Raw genomic sequence first — 22,949 nt, 5'->3', positions numbered from 1 at the left:
CATGGCCAAGAAGGGCCAGAAGACCGCTGGCGGGGATGCCCGCATCCAGGACCCTCGTTTTGCCAGCTTTGAAACCGACCCGAGATTCCGCCTGCCGTCCAAGAAGAATGTCAAGACGAAGCTCGACAAGCGTTTTACGCGCATGCTGGAGGATGACGAGTTCACAACTACGGCCAAGGTTGATAGATACGGCCGCAAGATCACTGCCGACAAGAAGAAGAAGGCTCTCGAGCGTCTGTACGAAAAGGAGGAGGACGACGATGACGAGGACGACGAAGCGAGCGATCAGGACAATGCTTTAGGCGGTGATGCAGCTGAGAGCGACGAGGACGAGCCTGCTGTCGAGAGCGACGCTGTGGTGCGCCGCGAGCTGCGCGCCATGACCGCCAAGTACGACCCAGCCAGAGACGGCGGCTTTTCTTCGTCGGACGAGGACTCTGAAGACGACGATATCAACGAAGACGACGAGACTGCTCTCAAGGGCTCGATGCAGCGTCTGACGGATGAGCAGGCTGATGTTGAAGAGGGCGAAGTCACACGGCGTGTGGCCATTGTGAACCTGGACTGGGACCACATCAAGGCTGCCGATCTGATGGCACTGTTCACGAGTTTCCTGCCGTCAAATGGCACCGGCAAGGTCCTTCGCGTGTCTGTCTACCCCAGCGAATTTGGCAAAGAACGCATGGCCCGTGAAGAACTCGAGGGTCCGAGCAAGGAGATTTTCAAAGGCGCGCCCAAGATCGACGACATCAACGACAAGACCAGCAAGGACAGCGACGAGGAGGAGGAGGATAGCGAAGCCGAGGATGAGAGAATCAAGAAGGAGCTGCTCAAGGAGGCCACCGACCAGGACTTTGACAACGATGCTCTGCGCGACTACCAGCTCGACCGCCTGCGCTATTTCTACGCCGTCATGGAGTGCTCTGATGCGCAAACAGCCAAGGCCCTGTACGACCAGACCGACGGCACCGAGTATCTCTCGTCGTCAAACTTTCTAGATCTGCGCTTCGTCCCCGACGACGTCACGTTTGACGACGAGCCGCGCGACGAGGCCACCAAGGTGCCCAAGGGCTACAAGCCTGTTGAGTTCGTCACGAATGCGTTGCAGAGCTCCAAGGTCAAGCTGACCTGGGATATGCACCCGGAAGAGGCGCGGCGCAAGGAGTCGATGCGCAAGGCCTTTAGCGGCAGTCGCGATGACATTGAGGAGAATGATTTACGCGCCTACCTAGCCAGCGAGGGCTCTGACTCGGAGCCGGAAGATGACGATGAGCTGGCCGGTCCGAGCAGCGCAGCAGCACCAGCGGCTACAGATGAGCCCAAGCTGTCGAAGAAGGAGCTAGCGCGGAGAAAGATGCGCGAAGCACTGGGTCTCAGCGCCGAGCCGACGTCCAAGAAGAGCGATGTTGGGCCCGTCGGCGACATGCAAATCACATTCACATCGGCGCTGAGCGAGAAGGAAAAGAAAAAGGAGCCGGGAGAGGACGAGACGACACTGGAGAAGTACATGCGCAAGGAGCGCGAACGCAAGGAGAAGAAGCGCGTGCGGAACAAGGCCAAGCGTAACGGCGAGGACGGCGAAGACGCAGCCACCTCCGATGTCGAGATGGTCTTTGGCGGCACAGGTGGCGACGGCGACGACGGCGACGACATGGGCTTTGATGACCCCTTCTTCACAGCCGCAGACCCCTCCTTGCCCACGCACGGTGACGGCAGCGCGCCCGCCTCCAAGACGGCCAAGCGCAAGGAAGACCGGCTTAAGAAGCGCGCGGAGCGCGAGCAAAAGGAAGCGACGCTTGCGGCCGAGAAGAAGAAGCTGGCGGCGGTCATGGCCGAGAACGAGGCGGACCGCGCCAGCCGCGCCGAGCACCTGGACCACTTTGACATGGCGGACATCCGCAAGGCGGAGCGCGCGGCAGCCAAGGGCAAGAAGGGCCGCAAGGCCAAGCGCGCCAACAAGGCCGGCGCCGGCGATGACGACGAAAAGGCCCTGCAGACAGACTACCAGGTGCCGGTGGACGACGCGCGGTTCGGCGCTGTTTTCACGCAGCACGAGTTCGCCATCGACCCGTCCGACCCCAAGTTCTCGGGCACCGCGGCCATGAAGACGATCCTGGAGGAGGGCCGCAAGAAGCGCAAGAATGCCGACGAGGCGGATGGCGAGGCGCGCAAGAAGACCAAGAAGAAGCAGGGCGCCGATGCGGCGGGCGCCGGCGACATCAAGGATCTGGTGGCGGCGGTCAAGCGCAAGACAAAGAACTAGGGCGGGAAGAGAGGGAAAAAGCAAGCAATAAAAAAAGGGCTTTGCTTGGCGCTTTACTCTTTGGTTCAACTACGGCGTTTCTTTGGGTTTGGGTCTGTTTGGGGCAACATGTGTGTAGATATTTAATACGAATGTATGTCACGTAATCATTCTGCGAGACTTAAAGGTGAAGCAAGTCTGGGTAGATGCATATATGGACATGATACAGGAAACAAAACAGAAACAGATATCCCACAAACTCCAGGCCACCCCCTGGGTCAACCCCCGGCGACCACCACTAACCCCACGTGCCACCACCGCCCGACCGGCCACCACGCTTCTGCGCACTGAGGCGCCAGTCGTCCTCGCCGGCAAACTTGTTGTAGAGCGGCTGAATGCGCTCCGACTGCTTGCGCTTCGACAGGCGGTCGGTCGGCGCCACGCGGAAGACGGTCGGCGCAGCCTCGACGAGCCACTTGGGCTCAATGGCCGTGGTGCAGTGCATGTACTCCTTGGTTGTCAGCACGAGCGTGTGGTAGATGACCCACTCGGCCTGCTTGCCAAACAGCGCCGACGACGGGTGCAGGTAGACGGGCGTGCTCTCCATCAGCGTCTTGTAGCCCTCCTGCGGGTCCTTGCGCGCCGCGTTGCGGAAGAAGCCGGCGCACAGCGCCTGCCGCACCTTTTGCGTCTCGCGGCCGCACGAGACGACCGGGTGCCGGTAGCGCTCCATGATCTTGGCAATCTGGTCGCGCACGTCCTTGGCGCGCTTCATGCTGCGCGCCTGGATAAAGTTCTCAAAGCACCACGGAGCCGAGAAGCCGTTGCGCTTCCAGCTGTTGTACACATTGAGCAGCGTCAGATGGTCGCCGTGCGGGTCGTGGAACTTGGCCTTTTTCTGGTCGGCCTGGGTCTGCTTCTCCTTGGGCCGGTAAAAGACGTTGGGCAGGTTGAGCATGGCCACGATGCTGAGCATCTCGTCCGAACAGCCCTTGTCGACGGCGGCAATCAGGACCTTGGCCAGCGACGGCTCCATCGGGAAGTCGGCCATTTTCCGGCCAAGCCGCGTGAGCAGGCCCTCGTCGTCGAGCGCAGCCAGCGCGTAAAGTTCGTCGAGCGCCGTGAGGAGCGTGTTGATGGGCGGCGGATCCATGAAGTCGAAGTGGATCAGGTCGTTGATGCCCATGGCCTTGAGCATGAGAATAGTGTTGGAGAGGTTCTGGCGCTGGATCTCAGGGATGGTGGTCGGCAGCATCTCGGTTTGGTATGCCGCCTCGGTGTACAGACGGAAGCACTTGCCGGGGCCTGTTCTTCCGGCACGGCCGGAACGCTGATTGGCCTGAGCTTGGGAAATGGGCGTGACCACGAGCGAATCCATGCCCAGCTTAGGGTCGTAGGCATTTTGCTTGACGAAGCCAGGGTCGATGACGTAGAAGATCTCGTCGATGGTGATGGAGGTCTCGGCAATGTTGGTGGCAATGACAACCTTGCGGCTGCCGGGCGGCGCCGGCTCGAAAATGCGGCTCTGCATCTCACTTGGCAGGGCCGAGTACACGGGCAGGATGATGAGGTCAGGCACTCCGGGGCCCAGAGCTTTCATACGCTCAAACAGAATTTCGCAGGCGGTGTCGATCTCTTCCTGGCCTGTCAAGAACAGAAGAATGTCGCCCTTAGGTTCCGAGAGATGGATCTGCATGACCGTGAGCAAGGCGGCCTCCATGTAGTCGCTTTCCGGTTCTCGCGAGTACAGGACCTCGACGGGGAACGTGCGACCGGGGATGGTGAAGATGGGACACTCGTTAAAGTACGACGAGAACTTGTCAGCGTCTAGCGTGGCTGAAGTCACAATGATTTTGAGATCCGCCCGTTTCTTGATGGCCTTTTTCAGCAGCGCAAAGAGCACGTCGGTAGCAATGGTCCGCTCGTGGGCTTCGTCCAGCATGATGACCGAATAGCGCTTAAGCTCCGGATCAATCAGAATCTCTCGCTGCAACATACCGTCCGTCATGTACTTGATTCGTGTGGACGGACCCGTGCAGTCCTCAAAGCGGATCGTGTAGCCGACCTCCTCGCCGAGCCGGCAGCCGACCTCCTCTGCAACGCGCTTTGCGACCGACATGGCAGCAACACGGCGGGGCTGCGTGCAACCGACCATTCCCGCATCTGCAAAGCCGGCTTCAGCCAGGTACTGCGTCAGCTGCGTCGTCTTTCCCGAGCCCGTCTCACCGACTACAATCAGGATTTGGTTTTCCTTGACGGCCGTGATGAGCTGCGGCCGGAATTGGTAGACGGGCAGCGTCTCTCGCTGTTGCTTGATGCTCATGTTGGTGCGTTTGCCCAGCGTTTCGTTCTTGGGCTGCACGACGCGGCGCCACTCGGGCACGCTGTCAGGCTTGGCCGCTTGCGACGTGACGGCCTTGAGCTCGCTGGCAAACTGCCGCTTGTTGGGGTCAGCCATGGGGTCGTTCCACTGCGCAGTCAGGTCCGTGCGGGACTTTTCTGCTTGGCTGGCAGCTTCGGCTTCTTGTTGGCGGATCTCCTTGCGGTCGCGGACCAGAGACGAACCGGTGACAGCGGCTCTGTTCATGGACCCATCCGGCGCCTTGACCACGCGGATGGGCGACAGCTCGAGTGACTGCTTGGTCTGGCCCGCCAGGAACGGCGGCTCTTCCTCGCGAACCTCAATGTCGACGTCTACTTCAAGGGCCATGTCACCTTCGCCGCGCAATGTAGAGTTGTAGTCCTCCTCAAAGTCGGGGAAGTCGGATGCTTTGGCTACACCCGACGCAATAAGTTGCCGGATTTCCCAGCGCTCTGGTGACGTCATGCGCTTTTTGTGGCGCGGGCCAGTCCCGTTGGCAGCTGCAGGCATGGCCGGGCCAGCACCGGGACCAGCACCAGGCGCTGGCATGCTTGCACGACCTCGGGCGCCACCCAAGGGAGCCATGTTGGCGCCTGAGCCAAAGGTCTCTGGGGGATTTAGATCGTCGCCGCTGTACTGATCAACGTCTTTCAACGACAGCCCTAAGCGACGGGGTGGCTCGTAACTGACAACCTTGACCTTGACCTCCTGCCCAATCTCGACAACATCAGATGGATGGTTGACTCGCTGGCCAGACACCAATTGCGAGATATGCACCATGCCGTCAATCTTTCCACGGACGCCGCGCAGGTTGACAAAGGCACCAAAGTCCTTGATGCCCGTGACCTGGCCATCGTAGATTTTGCCGATGACTGGCGTCTCATCCAAGCTCTCTCGGTGCCCTCTGTCACGCGACGCAGATCGTGATCGAGAGCGATACTGCCGGCGTTTCCTGTCGTTGCTCCGGCCGTAGTTATCCCGGGAGCCGGACCGGGACCGGGACCGGGGCCGCGTGCGGTCTCGATGCCGCCGCCTTGAGTCGTCGGTATGGTCTCGGGTTCTGTCTCTACTGCGGTCTTGTTTTCGGGTGTGTTCGTAGTCGTAGTCGGGGCTGCGAGACCGTTTCCTAGGTTTTCGCGAGGACTCGGCTGGCTGAGAGTGGGAGGATTTGGATTTGGAGCCGAGGCTCTCCAGCATGGCAAATGTGTCGTCAATGTCGTCCTTCTTGACGGGCGCATCGGGAAGCGCGAGGCCGCGGAAGACGCTGGCCTTTTCCTCGGTGGTCTTTTCGGTCTTGGCCGGCGCATCGGCCGGGCGGCCAGCTCTGGCGGAGTTTTTGAGTTTGGGGTGCATCGAGAGCGTCAGGCGGTCGATGCTCTCGATCAGACTGGGCGGGAAGTCGGCACCCATGGCGGCAATGCGCTGCTTGAAGGCTTTGAAGTCTTCGCTTTCAACGCGCTGGGCGATGATGAACTCGGCGAGGGTTTTGTCGTTGACGCCCACATGGTTGTTGAGCTCGGATTGGACCTTTGAGACCAGCGAGAGCAGCTCCAGCTGCAGCAGATCGTCCATGGCGAGAATTCTTTTAGGGGACTTGTTCGGCGTCGTGGGGACCGGGAGTTCAGTAAAGGGCGAAGTCGGCCATGAGCATGACCAAATTTGCGAAATGCGACATGCAAGGCTGGGGAAACCGACAAGGCTGACGATGCTGTCGCAAAAACACCAAAAGAGTAAGTGGATGCTTAGTCATCTACATGCCGGCCTGGCAAGCAGCGTCGGAGATGTTGGTGGGCGCCTTTGATGCGGGAGGCAGACTTTGGATACTTTGGATGAAACCTGGACCTTTTAGAAGACACGCCGAATTGCTCGCCTGGCTTTTCCTCGTCGCCTCAGGCTGCCGCTCCATCGCCAGGCTTCTCCCCTAAACGATTCACCCGCCGACGGCCATTTTTTCCATCACCACACCCTCGCTCTCACAATGTCGATACCAGGCCTGGGCCACATCCCCGATGAGGTATGTATTACCGGCCTCCTCCGCGCTCGTCCGAGTCCCGCTGCTGACCGTGTCTTCAGGCGCCCATTGCTACCAACAGAGTCGTCAGGCTCGCGCCCTTCTGGGAGTGGCGCTTTGAGATTGGCTTCAGCTCCCATGTCTCGGTGAAGCTGCTCAGCGGCACGGCCGAAAAGGACGGCACCGAGCTGGCACAGGGCCAGCTCTACCGCTTCACGGGGCTCAAGTCCAAGATCTTCAGCTGGACTAGCTGCGAGCTGGAGATTGACGGCGTGTGTCTGGACGAGTTTGTTGAAGAGTATGCCAGCGCCGCCGACACGCCCATGAACGCCTACATGAACCTCCACTACAAGCTGACGGCTCTGCGCGCAAATGCGCGGCGCGACGGCGTCAAGGGCCCGCGCGTCATGGTCGTCGGGCCGCCCAATTCCGGCAAGACCACGCTGGCGCGCACGCTGACGGCCTACGCGACGCGCTGCGAGGAGCAGCCGCTCGTGACCAACTTGGATCCCAAGGACAGCATGCTGTCGGTGCCGGGCACGCTCAGCTGCAGTGTCTTTGCTGGCGTCATGGACATTGAGTCGCCCGATGGCTGGGGGAGCAGCCCGAGCAGCGGCTCGAGCACCGTGCCCGTCAAGGTGCCGGCCGTCTTCTACTACGGCCACAGCCAGCCCGACCAGGACCCCGCCACCTACCGGAACCTGGTCAGCAATATTGCCGGCATGGCAACAAATAGACTGAGCCAGGATGCTCAAGTGCGCAGTGCCGGCTTCGTGATAGACACGCCGGGAGTCAGCGGCCAAGACCGAGCCGGCATCGACTGCCTGGCACATATTGCAGAAGAATTCTCAGGTACATAGTCCCCATCCGCATCCCCATATTTCTTTTGTCACTCGGTAACACTCTCAGCTAACCCATGTTGCAGTAAACATCATCATTGTCCTCGATAGCTCGCAGAGGCTTCATTCAGAGCTCTCAAAGCGTTTCAAAAACACCACCACCAGTCTTGGCGACAGCATTACTACCGTTCTTCTTGACAAGTCTAGTGGAGTTGCAGAACGGAACGAATCGTGGGTGTCCCAGAGCCACCAGGCCGCCATCAAGCACTATTTCTTTGGCGACAACAACCAAACCCTGAGCCCCTTTACACAGCAGGTCGACATCAGCTCCCTGACGCTCTTCCAAATCCCCGAACGTAAGCATCACTATCCTCCTCCTCAACTACGGCCGTCGCCACAGATGATAACCAACACCCACACAGATACCTACGACGCCAACGGCCACTCATCTCTGATGCCGACACAACTGACGCCCGCGCTTGAGCAGTGGACCTTGACCATCATGAATGCCGGCCTCCGCGACTCAGCCGAGGCCATCCGCTCAGCGACAGTCAAGGGCTTCGTCTATGTCGCGCAGGTCGACACCGAGAGAGGCAAGGCCAAGATTCTCGCGCCGGTGGCCGGCCAACTGGGCCATCACCCGCTGGTCTGGGGCAAGTGGCCGGAACCCAATGTCAATCTACTGGGCTAGACGGCGAGGGCGAACGAGATTGACGGACAGTAACGTAACTAATGCACAGCGAGGGGTCTCTTTTTTTTTTTTCAAAATGCCATGATACCGTAAAGCAACCAGTCTAAATATATGTACACACACCATTTCACGTCTCCAAGGCCGGCCAGCCCGTGTGATCGAATCAAGGCACACATCCCATCCTTTTCAATTAATGTAATGCGCAGCGGCAGCCCGTCCAGGTTCTAGGTCGGGCTGTGGTATAACCAGTGATAAACAGACCCAGATATGTAGCTTCTACTTGTGTCTAATGCATTTCCGCCAACATGAAACCAGCCGCTCGGCCAACGCCAACGCCAAAAGAAAGAAAACCCAGTAAACGCAAAAGCAACAAAAGAAAAAATACAGACGCCGCCTACTTTGTCTTGACCCTCTTCTTTTGCGGGCCCTCTGTGTCTGTCTCCTCGGGCTCTTCCTCTTGCGCCATGTCCTGGAAGAGCTTCATCAGGCTTTCTACGCCCAGCAACAATCCCTTGTCTGGGCCCTGGCCAGACGGGACAAAGGACGCATGCGCAAAATCGATCAGTCGCAACATGTGCGTCCGAGGAATCTGCTCATCGTCGTCGTCGTCATCCTCATCCTCATCCTCATCATCGCCGTTTTCGTCCTCGCCTTCGTCTTGGTCGCTACCGCCGGCACCGGCTACGCCGAGCATAGCGGCCGATTCAATGCTTTTCCCAACCAGCCCAGCCGACAGGCACAGCTCGTCGTCATCAGACTGATCCTCGCGCCGCTCAATCTCCTCAATAGCGAGGTTGCGCGCCTCAATCTTGCGCGCCAGCTCGCGGCCGTCGCCCTCAAAGATGAAGAGCAGGCTACTCGAGTAGATGCGGAAACTATGTTTTCTCAGCGCGTCAAGCACTAGTTCCAGCTCGTGCGCAAAGGCGGCGCATGTGGCCTGCGCCAGCTCGTGCGTAATGCCGGCGGCCGGGTTGAAGACGAAGCGGCGGATGGTGGCGGCCAGGGTGTCGTCGGTCACGTGGTCGCGCCCGTAGATGCGGTCGTAGACCATGTAGTCGTCGGCGTCCAGGTCGGCCGGGTCGGTGCTACCGTGCCAGGCGCGCATCCCAGCAATGCGGAAGCCAAAGTTGCGATGGGTCGTGGTGGCAGCAATCTTGTCAAAGCGCGCTCTCTTCTCCAGCGGCGCATCGTCGCCCCAGAGACGCGTGCCCAGCTTGCAGTCCAGAATGTTAGGATGTAGGAAGCCATGGGAGAGGTTTTCTAAAACTACGGCTGTATCTGTCTTGATTCGTTTTCCCCCGTTGGGAATCCATTTGCGGGGGATCTCGCCGTCGGCAGCCGAGCCGAGACTTGTGCTGGGCGTGGCCTCGGAAGATGAGAGCTGGAACTGAGATGGCGAGCGGGATGGTGACTCGACAGGGTGGCCATTTGTGCCTTCGGGGCCTTGCAGGTTTGATGGTGAGTTATTCTCAGACTTGGCAGTTTTGCATTCCTCGGCCGGGGCCTCTTGCTCAGCCTCTGGCTTCTCCGGCGCAGGCTCCGTGCTATCGGCGGCCTTTGCTGTCACCGAAGCGGCCTTCTCCGCGACTTCCGGGACGGCTTCTGCGACAGCCGCAGCCGCAGCCGCATCGTCGACGGCCCCGCCGTTCAACACATTGACTGACTCTGAAGTTGCGTCTGGCACTTGGGCCTGCTGATCCAAGGTCAGGGTGCCGTAGAAACGCGGCATAAATTCCCGCAGGTCGTCGTACTCCAGGCTCTGCAGCTTCTCGTAAAACTCTATCTCAGTAGAAGTGCAGGGCTTGATGAACAGCTTCCCAGACGAGTCGCACATGGTGCCATCACTGCAGCAGCGGGCAGCAAGAAAGCAGGGCGTTTTGTTAGTGGACGGACGGCCAAGACGGAGAACAGGCGGCGCACTTACTGGCCGGCCACGGCTTTGTAGGCCTTGAGATCGCTGTGTTTCAAGTTGTCCACGGACTGAGAAGGCATCGCTGGCGGAGGTGGAGACGGATGAGCGGCGAGATGCAGAGTGAAGGCAGCGAGCGAGCAAGACACGACACACCGTGAGAAGGGCGCTTCTTGGATGGAGCGGGAATCTAGCTTGACGATCAGGGCGAGAGAGAGAGAGACGTTGGGCCGCCCGTGTTTCAAAGGGGGTCCAGGGAAGGGAAAGCGATAGCCGCAGAAAAAGAGACGGCAAAAGGGAGAAGAAGGGAGCCGATGGGCGGCGGAGGGGCGGTATTTATAGCGAGAAGTGAAAGCGAAGAAAAAAGAAGGCGAAATACTCTAACAAGGCCAGGAGAGGAGATGGCCTGTTAGCCCGTGTGGTGGTGAGCTTTGAGCCTCAACAAGGGCGAAGCGTTCGCTGCTGCGATGCGAAATGCGAAGTGGAGCCGGCGGTGAAAGACGACAGATAGTTGCAGCCAAGCCAGGCGTTTCAGGCTCTGTTCAGGCCCTGTCCAGCGCCCTTGTCCGAGGGTTCAGTGGGTGGCCTGGCCCAGAGCCGCTGCAGCAGGCGGCAGCCAGCCCCTGTAGGAACAGCAGTAGACCTGAAACAGCGCTAGGGCCAGGCCGCCTTGGGCCTCTTTGCTGGTCTGTTTCTCGTCAGCCCTAAGGGCAAATGCAGGCTTGCTTATGGTTAACTAGACGTGTGCCCTTTGTCTTGGAGCGGCGTCAATCGGACGGTTTGATGGGCAAGTCGATTCTCTTGGCCGTCCTGGAGCTTCATCTGGCATGTCGTGCCGGAAAGTCGTCGCGTGTCACCAAACAGGACACAGCCGGTGGCTCAGTAGCCCAGGCGTCATGTCATGGAGACATACGTAGATATACATACATAGATGTGCATATGTACACAGACATATGTCTGCATCTAGCTGTGCACATCTACAGGCGGCAGACGGCAGACTGTACGGCTCACCACACCAGTCATTCCCACAACATCTGCCCCAGTCCAAACCCACCACGCCCTGTCCTATGACGCCATTGTAGCCTGCCCACCAATGGCCATGTCTCTCGGCTTGGTCTCAACCAGAAAGTCGGCCCGCAGAATGGCGTCATGTTCTCTGCTGCCACTCACTCTTCTAGACGCACAGCCGTCTCAAACCAGCACATGTGTTATCGGTGCCTCTGCCCAGCACGCGGTTGTACCAGCACTCGGATAGGTCCTTGTAGTTACATGTTTTCATACTTACTACATATGTATGTACATGTGCTGTGGTCATGTGTACCCTCTAGCACCTGTCAAGACCCAAACCTCACGTCGTACAGACCCCAGATCTCCCACCACCGGCCACATCGCCGTGATACAAAGCAACAAGTTCCCATGGCTGTGGCGATGGCTATTGCCACGGCCATCGGTGCGCCATGTCTCACCGCACGTGCGAAAACTAAGTGCCCCCATACAATCAAACGTCTGCCGTCTCCTATGCCTTCGTCTCATCTGCCCTTCGTCACGATCGCTTGACCACTTGCTTGTGCCGCTGACCAATGCACCTTGCCGCAAGAACAAACAAACACAATGCTGTGCCTTCTCTTTTTCATCTGGATTGCCCGCAAAACAAGGCACACATCGCAAGCCCCTGCGTCCTTTATTACGCACTTCCAGCACGCCCTTTTTCTTCCTGTGTCCGTTCTTTTTCACCGCCAGACACCACAGCCACTTGCGTCCTCACAAACTGCGATCTCATTGCAACTCGACAACACCATGGTAGACACCGGCCCAGTGTCTTCTGTCACACTCAAAGGAGTAGCCAGCGCCAGCAATGTTTGCCATGCGGAAGTAGCGACCACCACCACCACCACCAACCCAAAGGAGAAAGGGCCCCCCCAGACCAAGAACCCGCCCAAGCGCGGCCCAACGTCGCTCCCCAAGAGGTGCGGCACTGGCTTTGAAGGTAAGCCTATAATCGCACCTTTGGCATGCGGAAATCCATCTCCTGACATCTCGGGTAGAGTACTACGCCGATCCGCCCTTGAGACCGGCCGAAGCCCAAGATGAACGCGAGAATATCTACAACCTGTCAGTTACCCCGGACCCATGTTTCCCTAGAACCTTCAACGCATCTTGACTAACCTTGTACAGTGAAAAGTCATTTCCTGAGTAAACTCCCATCTGGTCTTGCAAATGTGTCTCTCCTTCTCTCAAACTAACCCCCGTCTAGACGCATAGCCATGGCAATCACGCGGTTCAAAGGGCGTCGCCGTCTCACGGGAGACTTGCCCCGATACTTCAACGAATATCTCGCAGTCGGGGGGATCGACGACTCGCAAAACTCCTTCCAGGGAACTGGAACAGGAAAACGCTCGGCAGACGACGATGCGCCCGCCGTGCTGGAGCCCGGCCTAGACAGCCACAATCAACGCTGGTTTACGCCAGATGACCCCAACTGGGCGGTTGATTTTACCGGCGTGGCTGCCGGCTTCATATCCTACTCTGTTCCTAAGATCGCATCGGCACGGGACCCCGACAGCATCAACAAGTGCATTTCTGTGGTGACCAACTTCCTGCGCTATCTCCTTCTACACGACGTGTGCAATGAATACAAGGAGGACATTGAAAACGCCCTTCGCTTGTGCAGTCGCGCCGTTGTCGAGCTGCCGAGGTCTCTAGCATGCGGCGGTCGGTTCCCCGGTCTGTGGAACTCGCTCTTCAACACTATTAGTCAAGATGACATTGAAGAGGAGCCGCCCGTGCCTTTGTTCTCGACTTTGGAGCTGATCTCCAGTCTTGAGACTCGTGCCAGTACAAGTCTACCTTTGGGCTTTGATCCAACAACTTACCTCAAGATTGGGCTCTATATGCTCGGCAAGGACAAGCCATTCGACTTCTCCTCGCTCAAAATCGCGAAGCGCTCTCTCTGCAGCCTCAGGGTACACTCTATCGAGCGCGCTCCATCCTCCCTCTTCCAGATGAAGCAAGACGGCCAGTCTATTACATATCCGGCTCTTGCGCGCATCAAGTTCAAGCACTGCTTGATTGAATCAGAGTTTGACCCTGGTGAGTTCAAGCGCTCACTCGGCGTACCACCCGGTCGCGAGGTTATGCTGCTAGATGCACATATTGCGGATTTCTTGGAAAAGGGCACGATGATGCGGGCGGTTGTGGCAGAGCTAAATAATGGCGTCAAGTTCATCAAGAGCATCATTGGTGTTTACCCAGAGTTTTATGTCTTCCTGCCGCAGAACTTGATGCGCTCGTATCGTCCGCATGAGCCCAGTACGAAGCCGGCGCCGTCGGCGCTTGACACGGAAGAGCAACAAGAGGATGACGAAGAGTAAGAAGCATCTTGAAAGCAGGTTATGTGAGAATGCGGCCAGTGTGCCACGCGGTATCTGTAGGCAGTGCAAGTAATAAATTTCACCCAAGAGCAAAAAGGAACCCCCAAAACCAAACCGCTGTTATATTATCCTTGAAGCATATTCGCTGTAGTACACGATTGATATCCAAAGTCCTTTACCCTTCCGTGCTAGCTGCAAGTTTAACGCTGAATCTTGTTATCCCCAGCAACCACCTCGGCATAACTCGGCGGCACGGAGCCATCGCTTCCACCTTCGCCGCCGTTCGACGGGCCAGCCGCGCTATGCGCCTGCTGCGGCCGCTGCTGTGACCCCTGGCCACGGCCCTGAGCCGGCGCCGAGTGCGCCGTGGCGCCGTAGTGCATGGGCGCGTTGCGCGGCGGCTGGATCTGTCCCTGACTCTGGCCCTGGTCGTGGCGCACGATGACGTAGGTCACGCGGCCTTCTTCGTCGTAGCCGAGCGTCTGGTATTCGTAGACTGGGCCCGGGTATTTTGCGATAATGTACCAGGCGTGCAGAAGACCAGGGAGCTGGCGATCCGGGGGGAAGAGGTATTAGCGGGTAGGTATTCAGTAGAAGTGTATCGGGAATGGAAGAGATGGCCCGGGAGGGCGCAGAGACTTACGTAGCCGAGAACGCAGAGAAGGATGTTGATCACCGAGTCGGCAGAGCAGATGCCGCGCTTAACCCAGACTAGAGCGGGGGTCGAGGGAGTGGTTAGCGAGCGCACGGAATGACGGATGTGTGTCGCGGGAGACTGAAAAGAGGGCGACAAATAACTACAAGGCCCGTGTTACATGGGCAACACGGCGCCGCGCGCCGGGGCAGCCGGTGGGTATAATCACGCGAGGACCCGGCCCGGGCGGGGGAAGAGAGACAGACGTACCGGCGACAGGCGGGAAGAGGATGGCCAACAAGCCGAGAAAGAGGTCGTTTGAGCACGGCGAGCAGCACATGGTTGCGGGGGCGGGCCGGAATGAAAATATAAATCAATACAAGGAAATAAACGGCGGTGGATGTGTGCAAGAAGATCCGGTAAGCTGCGCCGAGGGATAAACTGTGTGGGTATAGGTAGCGCAATACGGGCGAGGGAGAGAGGAGAGGAGGAGAAAGGCGATGGCTTCTTTTGGCGGGGGGAGGGGGGGCGCTTTAGCAAAGCTTGGGCGGGATATAGAATAACTAACGATTCACAGCCACAATCGAGGACCAGGCGAAACAGTAACAAGCCGGGTGAAAGCAAAAAAAAAAAAGTACGAGAAAATGTGGCTGCAGATGGAAATTCCAACAGCCAAAAAACAAAGACAGAAAATAAAAAGCAAGGCACTTTGTGCTAAGCGTGGATTCCCCTTGGTGACGCCGTCATCGTCATCAGCTTTGAGAGGCCACACATAATAGGCGCATTCGGCGATCAGAAGACCAGAGAAGCCCAGAAGGCAGAATCGGGAGGGCGCCTCTCTCTTTCGCAGGATCTTAACAGCCGCAGGCGCGACCTTGGTGGCGGATTGTTAGTGCACGACAGCCAAAAGAGCAGCCAACCGTGGGATAGGTAAATTCTGCTGCCTGGATTTTTAAATGTAAAAGCTTTGCCCAGAGTCTGCGTAGAACAGCACACATGTGAAAATGGAGTCTTGTACAGAATCGCCCTGTCTGGTCTCTGGCCAGCGCGGTTTTGCTCACGCGCGACTTTGTTTTTTTCAGCCCCCAGATCGTCTTTAGGCGATGACTTCATCGCGCCCCACTTTTGATGGGCAGACCGCCGGCGAGTTGTCATCTAGTCATTGTGGGTTGTGGTGCATGCATTAACCCAGACCCTAAGGGATGGCGTTGTGCCTGTCACACAATTTGTCATTGTAAGACAATGGGAAGATCCGAGTTGAACGACCAACCAGAAGATCCCGGGACACGGGCACAAATTCGATGAGATCAACGAAGAGAGCGGGAGCGAGAGACATCATATTTTTTTCTGGTTTTTTTTCTTCTTTATTTTGGGATTTCTAACCCCCCCCGGCCATATGGTGTCTGGGGAGAGCCCTGTTTGACTTTTGTCCCCTGGCCCAGCAAGAAAATAAAGAGCCCCAAGGGATCGTCGACGCATCGAAGCTCCTTCGATTGCCCATCACACTTTCTTTTGGAGCTGAGCTGAGCTGAGAGCAGAGAACACAGAATGGAGAGCAGAGAACAGAGAACAGACGGCCGTGACAGGCGCACTGGTGGTGCTGAGACTTTCTGTGTTGGCCGTGGGCTTGCGCTCCCTGGCGGCCTTTGTTTCGCCGCTCTTGGTCCTCCTGGTTCGCCTTGAACCCTTGTTTCTTGCGGCTGGCTCCCTTGTTTTCTTTTTTTTCTTTGTTTCCTCCTTCGCGCGTGCTTGGACTCTTTGTCATGGGCAGCAGCGAAAGGCCTGGGACCGCGGGACTTTGCACACATCAAATACATTGGAGACGGCCAGCCGTGCTATTGACAGGTCATGGAGGAGAGTGACATGAACAAATAATACGACGTGATATTGGTCTCGCTGAGTTATAGATAGACTGAGGGCGAGAACAACAGACAAGGAAAATCCCCCGAGAGCCTCCTGGCACCAAAAGACAACCAACACCATCCCCGCCACGCCTCTTGTTCGTTTCTCGCCTCGTCATGCGCTAAGGCAAGAATAAAACAGATTATCTTGACGCTTGATCCTCTTTATTGTCCTCTAGCGTCCGTCCGTCCTTTTATGTGTTCCTCTTGCTACCAGTACATATGCAGGCATCTGGGCCGAGAATCTGCTCCTGAATTTATGGCTTTTATTTTGCCGTGCTTGTCATTTTGTGCCTGCAGATAGCGCAGCATCGAGTGGTTCTCATCTCACGAGATTTGACAGAGAAAAGAAGGCTTCTCGTCTTTTTTTGTTCATATTGTTCCTGTCGCAGCGGCTTGTGGGTTTTTTTTCTTTTGTTTTTCTTTTCTTCTGATCATTCTTTGCCCATCTCCACCGGCTCTCCATATCACGCCCTCTCTCTCACTTTTTTTTCTGCCACCGCCCGCGATGGAGCCCCCTGTATCCATCCATGCACGGCGCCGGAGCACGCCTGCTTTCTTCTCCAGCCGCCCGTCGTCGGCCGCCGTGTCGCCGCTCTCGTCGACCATCTCGTCTATATCCGAAGCCCCGAGCATTGCCACTACGGCGACCACAACTACGGCGGCGACCGCCTCCACCGCCGCCAGCTCAATCTCGTCGCTTGTGCTCCCGCGCTCAAGGCCGCGGCCCATCTCCGACAACAGCCTGTACTCGCGCCGGGACTCGGGCCTGTCGTTCAACGTGACGGCAGCAACCACAATTGACAGCGCCGTTGCTAGTTCCTCTGCTGTCGCCGCCGCCGCCGCTTCCCCCGATGCCACCCCGGCCGACACTTCCTCCGTGTCGCCCCGCTACGTCGAGCCCAAATCCCTGGGCCACCGCGTGCGCAGCCTCAACAACCTCAAAGCCCTCAGGGTGCAATGCCAGAACCCGCAGCTCGCTGCCCCGTCCGCCGCCCAGTCCGAGATCATCGACCTGCTGAACCCCAACACCATCCGCCTGGCCCTTGAAGATGACGGCATCGTGCAGCGCTGGCTGGCGTTTGCCCGCAGCCGCGACTGTGCCCAGAATCTCGAGTACATGTTGAGGGTGAGTCCTGGCGCCAATGGTCCGGCCCGGCAGCCCACTTACACGCGCCTGCATGCCAACTAACACATGTCTCACTCACCTGTAGATACGCAAGTACATCTGCGACGTCCACAACCTCCAGGACACAATCACCTCCATCTCATCCACCTTCACCTCACTCAGCGCCTCGTCTCCGATCACGCTGCCGCCGGCCATGCTGCGCGCCGTGAGCAGCGACGCGCGCCAAGTCAGCAACGCCTACCTCCCGCGCCTAGAGACACTCTACCTCGAGTCGCAGTTCTACCTAGAGCAAAACGCTATTTCCGACATCTACTATGCCTTTATGCGCAACCAGCTAGCCATGAGCGTCTCGGCGCACCTGTCGCTCAGCGTCCCGTGCGAGGCATCGCCCTTTTCGTCGCTGGGCGAGTCGTTCTGTCTGAGCGACGCCCGCGTCCCCGGATACCCCATCACTCACGTGTCGGATGGCTACTCCAGCCTGAGCGGCTACTCCAGGCGCGAAACAATCCGCCACAACAAGCGCAGACTCGATGGCCCCGCCACAAGCCCCGACACACTGAGTCGCATCCGCGCAGCCCTCAAGCGCGGCGAGGAGAGCGTCGAGCTGCTGGTCAACTACCGGAGCGACGGTACGCCGTTCTGGAACCTCATGTACCTGTGTCCGCTGACCGACGCCCTCACCCACGACGTCCGCTTCTATCTCGCGGCCCAGGTCGACGTCACCGAGGGCATATCCTCAACCGACGACGTCCTCAACACATTGACCTTTGGCTCGCGCAAACCAAAGACTGAGAAGCCGGCTGCCGCTTCCCACAAGACCAATCGCATCTCGCGGATGTACAGTCTCAGATCAACACCAACCTCGGCAAAGTCGTCAACCCCCGAAAAGCCCAGAGATAAAGACTCCTGTCCCTCGCCACTGTCGCGGCGCCGCATGTTTCCTTCGTTCCGAAAACAGCACCCCTACCAACCACGACAACACCCACAATCACCCCCCGATCCATCCCCTGACACACCAACTACTCCGCTCCGCCCCGCGCTCCAGGCCGTCGACACCCTGCTCCACACTCCCCAAGACGTCGCCACGCTCTGTCCCACCGACGACCTCAACGCCTTCTACACGCCCTACACACGCTTCCTGATGCTCAGCGTCGTGCGCCCGCCCCAGCACACTCCACACCAGCACGCCTCCACCGACAGCCCATTCTCCCGAAAACGCCACTCTGCCGCCTCCATACCCGCCGCCGGCCCATCCTCGTCGTCGCCGCCACCCGCGCTTGCCGTCTCCTTCTGCTCCAAGCCCGCGCAAGAGGCTCTCGGCCTCGGCCACCCGCGCGACATCCTCGGCCACGACGTCTTTGACATCCTCGCCAACGCCCATTGCACGTCGCTCGGCAAGAGCTCCCGCGCCGCCGTCCACCAGCGCGTGCTGCGCGACGGCAACAGCCTGATTATCGACATCGTCCTGGCTGGCGCAAAGGCCGTGGCTGCTGGTCCGGTCGCCATGCGTCCTGGCAAGAGCATCAAGTTCCTCGGCCATTGGACGCCCCTCAAGGACGCTGACGGCCTGGTCTGCTGGGTCATGCTAATGCTGTCGCCGGTGATCAAGTCGTCGCCGGCAATGTTTTTGTAGATGTGTAATGTATATACAGCCAGCCATTTGTTCATGGCACTATATCATAATTTCTTTTTTTCCAACAACCTTGTAGATAGAGTGTATTCGCGAGACTTGCACTAATATTATGATGATGAGATTCTTTATTAGCCTATCGAATACACTAATATGACGATGATGAAAGTTTTTATTAACCTGTCTACTCGCGAGGGATTCTCGACATACGAGAGGGGACTATTTCTAGTACCAGGAAAAATACATAACAGAAGCAAAAACCAAAATCTAAAACCATGCATACAGAAACCCCACAATCCAAAGTATAATGACAGGAGGTCTCCCACCTGCCCAGCGCAGCGGCTGTCCTTCGTTCGCGTGGCCCCAAACAAGACCCAGAGTCCTGGCCTCACCGCCAATGTAGTGATAAAAAGATTTGTGCAAAATAAGAAAAAAAAAAAAGGGGGGGGGTTGGCGGCGTATTTACGCCAGAGGGTTGGCAGCGCGGTTGCGCGAAAAAAGATTGGGCCCCAGAGGCTAAGCTGCCCCGGGCAGAGGAGGGAAGGTTGAGCGCCGACCCGGCCCTCTCCTCTCCAAAATATCCCAAAAGAAATATGTAGAGAAATTGAAAAAAAAAAATTTGATTTGATTTGATTTGATTGTCTTTATTTTACCTGTCTACTCGCGAGGTATTCTCGACATACGACAGGGGACTAAAACTAGTACCAAGAAATACATACAGAAGCTAAAGAACCAAAAACCCAGAATCATGCATACAGAAAATCCCCACAGCACGAAGTATAATGACGGAGGGTCCCCCGACCGCCCAGCGCAATGGCTGTCCTTCGCTTGTAAGGTCCCAAACAAGACCCCAAGCCTCGGTCTTTACCCTGTAGAAGACCAAACCCAAAACAAAGATAGAGCATGACAAAAGAAAAGTAACAAAGGAAAGACAGGAAGTAGAGAGAGAGAAAGGGAGAACGAGCAAACAGACGAGAGTGGCAGCGCGCGCGCTAAGCCGAGAGGCCCGGGGGAGCCCCCGCACTGGGAGGTGGAGGGGCGGGCGGTGGTAGGCTCGACGGGGAGCGAGCGGGAGGGTCGGCGGCCTGTGGGTGCGCCTCAGTCCTCGCGCGGCGGTGGGCGAGCAGCACAGTGGGTGCTTTAGCTGCCTTGGCGGCCAGCCAGGTGGCCCCGCGCTTGGTGCCTATCAACTTCTGGAAGAAGCTGCGGGACACCCGCTGTGGGTTCCGGGGGCAGACCCAAACATGCTCTAGGGCGGTCTCCGATCCGCAAAGGGGGCAGGAGAGCACGGCGTCCACATGTTCGAAGCGGCGATGGTAGGCCGCAAAGTCGCCATGGCCGGACAGAGCAGTCAGCACTGCGCGGGCGAGCTTGCGATCTGTCTCGTCAAGGAGACTTGACCAAGCCTTCTTGGGGGGTTCAACTGGGCGGTGCAGATGGGGTCTGATGGCGCGTCCCTCCTCTGCCCACCAGGCGCGGAAAGCAGAGTCGAGACGGGAGCGGAAATAGTGGCGGGCCCAGGAGAGCGACATGCCGTCCAGCCAGGTGTTTGTCCTGGCCCCTAGCTTTGCTTGCCCATCTGCGAGCTCATTGCCCGCGATGTCGGAGTGGCCCGGGACCCAAATAGCCTCTACCTCGGGTGGGCCGTCGGGCCAGGGCCTTGGTCGTGGCCGCTCTGGGTGCGGTCTGATCCAGCTTGCGCAGATCATCTGGGCGCGCCTCAGATACTGCTCGGAGGTGCCCGGCTTGGCGTAGCGAGACGTGAGCCGGTTCACTGCGGCGAGATTGTCGGAGCAGATCCAGACCTTGCGGCACTGTGGCTTTTCCCATGAGTCGACCTCTGCCAGGGCCTTGGCGATGGCCAGCACCTCGGCGTCATGGACTTCGGCGCGGAACGGGGCAGGGCAGTTGCCCGTGGACAGGGTCCTGCCGTCCTGAATGACCACCCAGCCGGCGCCGACCTTGTCATCCCTCAGCTTGGATCCATCCGTATAGATCCAGAGATCTGAGGGGTCCGAGGAGCGGACTAGTAGCTGGTGGGCCGCGGCTGCGGCCTCCTTGTCGCCTTGCAGCGGGGGGCGGGTTGTCGGGAGCACTCCCTTGCACCTAGCAGGGAGGCTCGTGGCGATCCTGTGCGGGAGTAGCCTCTTGAGCGTACCCAGCTTGCCACCATCGGTGTCTCCGAACCCTAAGGGGTGGTTTGCCGGGGCTAGAGATGCCCTGATGCCGGCCGAGGCCAGGAGGTGGTCGAGGACGCAGCTCATGGGGGGGAACCCCGATGCCAGGTTGAAGATCACACATGGCGTCGTGCAATATAAGGGCAGCGCTGCACGTAGTCCCCTCCTGACCGTGCGGTCCAGGATGTGGGCAGCCCCGAGAAGGCCCCGGGAAGGCTTGGTTGGCGAGGGGCCAGGGCGCCACCACGTGGCCGCCGCGTATGTCAGTTTCGTGACCACGCAGGCGCGGACGGCCGTGAGAGCCCCCCCTAATCGGCGCGCCCTTCCAACAACCGGACAGGATCTGGATGCCTCGGATCACGGGCGCCGTCCTCTGGGCTACGTCGCGGATGTGCGGCAGGAACGACAGGTTGCGGGACCACAACACGCCCAGCCAGCGCAGAGTCCCGCGAGGGTCCACCGGTTGGAGTGTGGAACCGTCCGGGAGACGCGCGCTCGGGTTTAGGCCGTGGCGCTTGCGCGTCACGTGCAGGAGGTCAGACTTGGCGAGGTCTAGCGCCATGCCGTTCTCTGTGCACCAACTGTTCACCAGTTCCAACGAGCGAGAAAGAGCGGTGCAATTCTCCTCCAAGGACAAGCTAGAGTGGACCAAGCAGCCATCGTCGGCGTATCCGCGGAGAGAGCTGGGGAGATTCATCCTGAACAGCGGAGCCATATACAGCATGAACAGGATGGGGGAGATGGGCGAGCCCTGGGGCAGGCTGCCGCCTGTAGGCTGGAGAGGGTCGGCCACGCCGTCGAGAGATAGCGACGCCGTGCGCCCGGACAAGAAGGATGCCACCCAGCGGCAAGTCTCGGCGGGACAACCAAGCTCCACCAATCTCTTCACCATCCGGTTGGGCTGAACCGCATCGAACGCCCCCTTTATGTCAAAGGTGAGCACTGAGGATTCTGACTTGCCGTCGGCGTAGAACTCTAGAGAGTGTGCCAGACGCAGGCACATGTCTTCCGCGCTGCGTCCGGGGACCGCGCCAGCGTAGTTCTCCCCGATGTGACCAGCTTCCAGCGCCCAGTGAGAGAGCCGGCGGGCGATGATCCTCTCTAGGCACTTGGCCAGAGTCGGGAGGAGGGAGATCAGTCGGTAGGCCCGCGGCGAAGAACGGTCCTTCTTATTCGGTTTGGCGAGGGCGATCACCTTGGCTTCTTTGAAAGAGGCGGCGTGGTGGCCCCAGGAAAGGCTCGCGTTGAACAGATGCATGATCTGCCTCTGTAAAACAGGCCACGCGAGTTTCAAGACGTTGTTGGTCAGGCCGTCTGGGCCCGGTGCGGTGTTGCGCGGGCTTCGGAGCGCAGCCTCCAACTCCCCGTTGGTGATACGGGTCCGTCTTTGCTCATCTAGAGCGATGTGTGGCGGGTCGACGTCGCCTGGGCGGTCGGAAGGCATGTGCACCCTGCGAAGGAGGGCGATCTTCTCCGTGGTGTCCTGCACTGTGGCTTCCGCGCCTTCGGACGGGGCCAGGGCAGGGGAGTGCCGGTTCGGCGCTTTCGTCCTCCATTTGACCATCCGGAAGATGTCTCGGGACCGCGCGACGTTGGCGAGGAGGTCGTCGTAGAAGGCCCGGGCTGCACTCCTGAGAGCAGACCTCAGGCGTTTTTTGGCTTCGCGGCGGACGGCCCTAGCCTCCTGTTCCTCCGTGGGCGAGCCGGCGTGCTTCACGCGGGCCCGAGCTGCCCTCTGGTCGGCGCTGGCTTCCCGACATTCGTCGTTCCACCAGGGAAAGCTTTTGGCTTTTGAAAAAAAAAATTGAATTGAAAGTCTTTATTTAACCTGTCTACTCGCGAGGGATTCTCGGCATACGACAGGGGACCATTGCTGGTACCAGAAATACATTTGATTTGATTTGATTTGAAAGTCTTTATTTTACCTGTCTACTCGCGAGGGATTCTCGGCATACGACAGGGGACTACAAGTAGTACCAGAAATTACATACAGAAACAGAAACCTAAAATCCAAACCATGCATACAGAAACCCCCCGCACAAAGTGTAATGAC

The 22,949-nt window shown here is 58.4% G+C and overlaps 8 protein-coding genes across 8 annotated transcripts; 4 read left to right on the top strand and 4 right to left on the bottom strand.

Moving 5' to 3' along the window:
* Position 1: 1 nt before the first annotated feature.
* BROUX77_007467 (uncharacterized protein) lies at positions 2-2,263 on the top strand (the record flags this gene model as incomplete). The annotated part of the gene is made up of 1 exon (XM_073752565.1): positions 2-2,263. One exon carries the CDS (start codon positions 2-4, stop codon positions 2,261-2,263), a length of 2,262 nt encoding a protein of 753 aa, XP_073601760.1.
* A 277-nt stretch (positions 2,264-2,540) lies between these two features.
* BROUX77_007466 (uncharacterized protein) lies at positions 2,541-6,176 on the bottom strand (the record flags this gene model as incomplete). The annotated part of the gene is made up of 1 exon (XM_073752564.1): positions 2,541-6,176. One exon carries the CDS (start codon positions 6,174-6,176, stop codon positions 2,541-2,543), a length of 3,636 nt encoding a protein of 1,211 aa, XP_073601759.1.
* Positions 6,177-6,582: 406 nt separating this feature from the next.
* Positions 6,583-8,145, top strand: BROUX77_007465 (uncharacterized protein; the record flags this gene model as incomplete). Its single annotated transcript, XM_073752562.1, has 3 exons — positions 6,583-6,618; positions 6,678-7,467; positions 7,541-8,145. 3 exons carry the CDS (start codon positions 6,583-6,585, stop codon positions 8,143-8,145), a joined length of 1,431 nt encoding a protein of 476 aa, XP_073601758.1.
* Positions 8,146-8,539: 394 nt separating this feature from the next.
* Positions 8,540-10,137, bottom strand: BROUX77_007464 (uncharacterized protein; the record flags this gene model as incomplete). Its single annotated transcript, XM_073752561.1, has 2 exons — positions 8,540-9,989; positions 10,070-10,137. The coding sequence occupies 2 exons, from the start codon at positions 10,135-10,137 to the stop codon at positions 8,540-8,542; spliced, it is 1,518 nt and encodes a 505-aa protein (XP_073601757.1).
* A 1,714-nt stretch (positions 10,138-11,851) lies between these two features.
* On the top strand, positions 11,852-13,425 carry BROUX77_007463 (uncharacterized protein; the record flags this gene model as incomplete). The annotated part of the gene is made up of 3 exons (XM_073752560.1): positions 11,852-12,041; positions 12,100-12,166; positions 12,309-13,425. The coding sequence occupies 3 exons, from the start codon at positions 11,852-11,854 to the stop codon at positions 13,423-13,425; spliced, it is 1,374 nt and encodes a 457-aa protein (XP_073601756.1).
* Positions 13,426-13,625: 200 nt separating this feature from the next.
* Positions 13,626-14,399, bottom strand: BROUX77_007462 (uncharacterized protein; the record flags this gene model as incomplete). Its single annotated transcript, XM_073752559.1, has 3 exons — positions 13,626-13,973; positions 14,069-14,136; positions 14,330-14,399. The coding sequence occupies 3 exons, from the start codon at positions 14,397-14,399 to the stop codon at positions 13,626-13,628; spliced, it is 486 nt and encodes a 161-aa protein (XP_073601755.1).
* A 2,069-nt stretch (positions 14,400-16,468) lies between these two features.
* On the top strand, positions 16,469-18,722 carry BROUX77_007461 (uncharacterized protein; the record flags this gene model as incomplete). The annotated part of the gene is made up of 2 exons (XM_073752558.1): positions 16,469-17,089; positions 17,175-18,722. The coding sequence occupies 2 exons, from the start codon at positions 16,469-16,471 to the stop codon at positions 18,720-18,722; spliced, it is 2,169 nt and encodes a 722-aa protein (XP_073601754.1).
* A 989-nt stretch (positions 18,723-19,711) lies between these two features.
* Positions 19,712-22,460, bottom strand: BROUX77_007460 (uncharacterized protein; the record flags this gene model as incomplete). The annotated part of the gene is made up of 2 exons (XM_073752557.1): positions 19,712-20,825; positions 20,878-22,460. 2 exons carry the CDS (start codon positions 22,458-22,460, stop codon positions 19,712-19,714), a joined length of 2,697 nt encoding a protein of 898 aa, XP_073601753.1.
* Positions 22,461-22,949: the final 489 nt, after the last annotated feature.

The sequence above is a fragment of the Berkeleyomyces rouxiae genome (assembly GCF_048999995.1).
Source record: "Berkeleyomyces rouxiae strain 22BRR77 chromosome Unknown BrBRR77_ptg000012l, whole genome shotgun sequence".
In the NCBI taxonomy this organism is placed as follows: Eukaryota; Fungi; Ascomycota; class Sordariomycetes; order Microascales; family Ceratocystidaceae; genus Berkeleyomyces; species Berkeleyomyces rouxiae.
The sequence above is the reverse complement of the archived record's forward strand: the minus strand, read 5'-3'. Positions and strand labels throughout refer to the sequence as shown.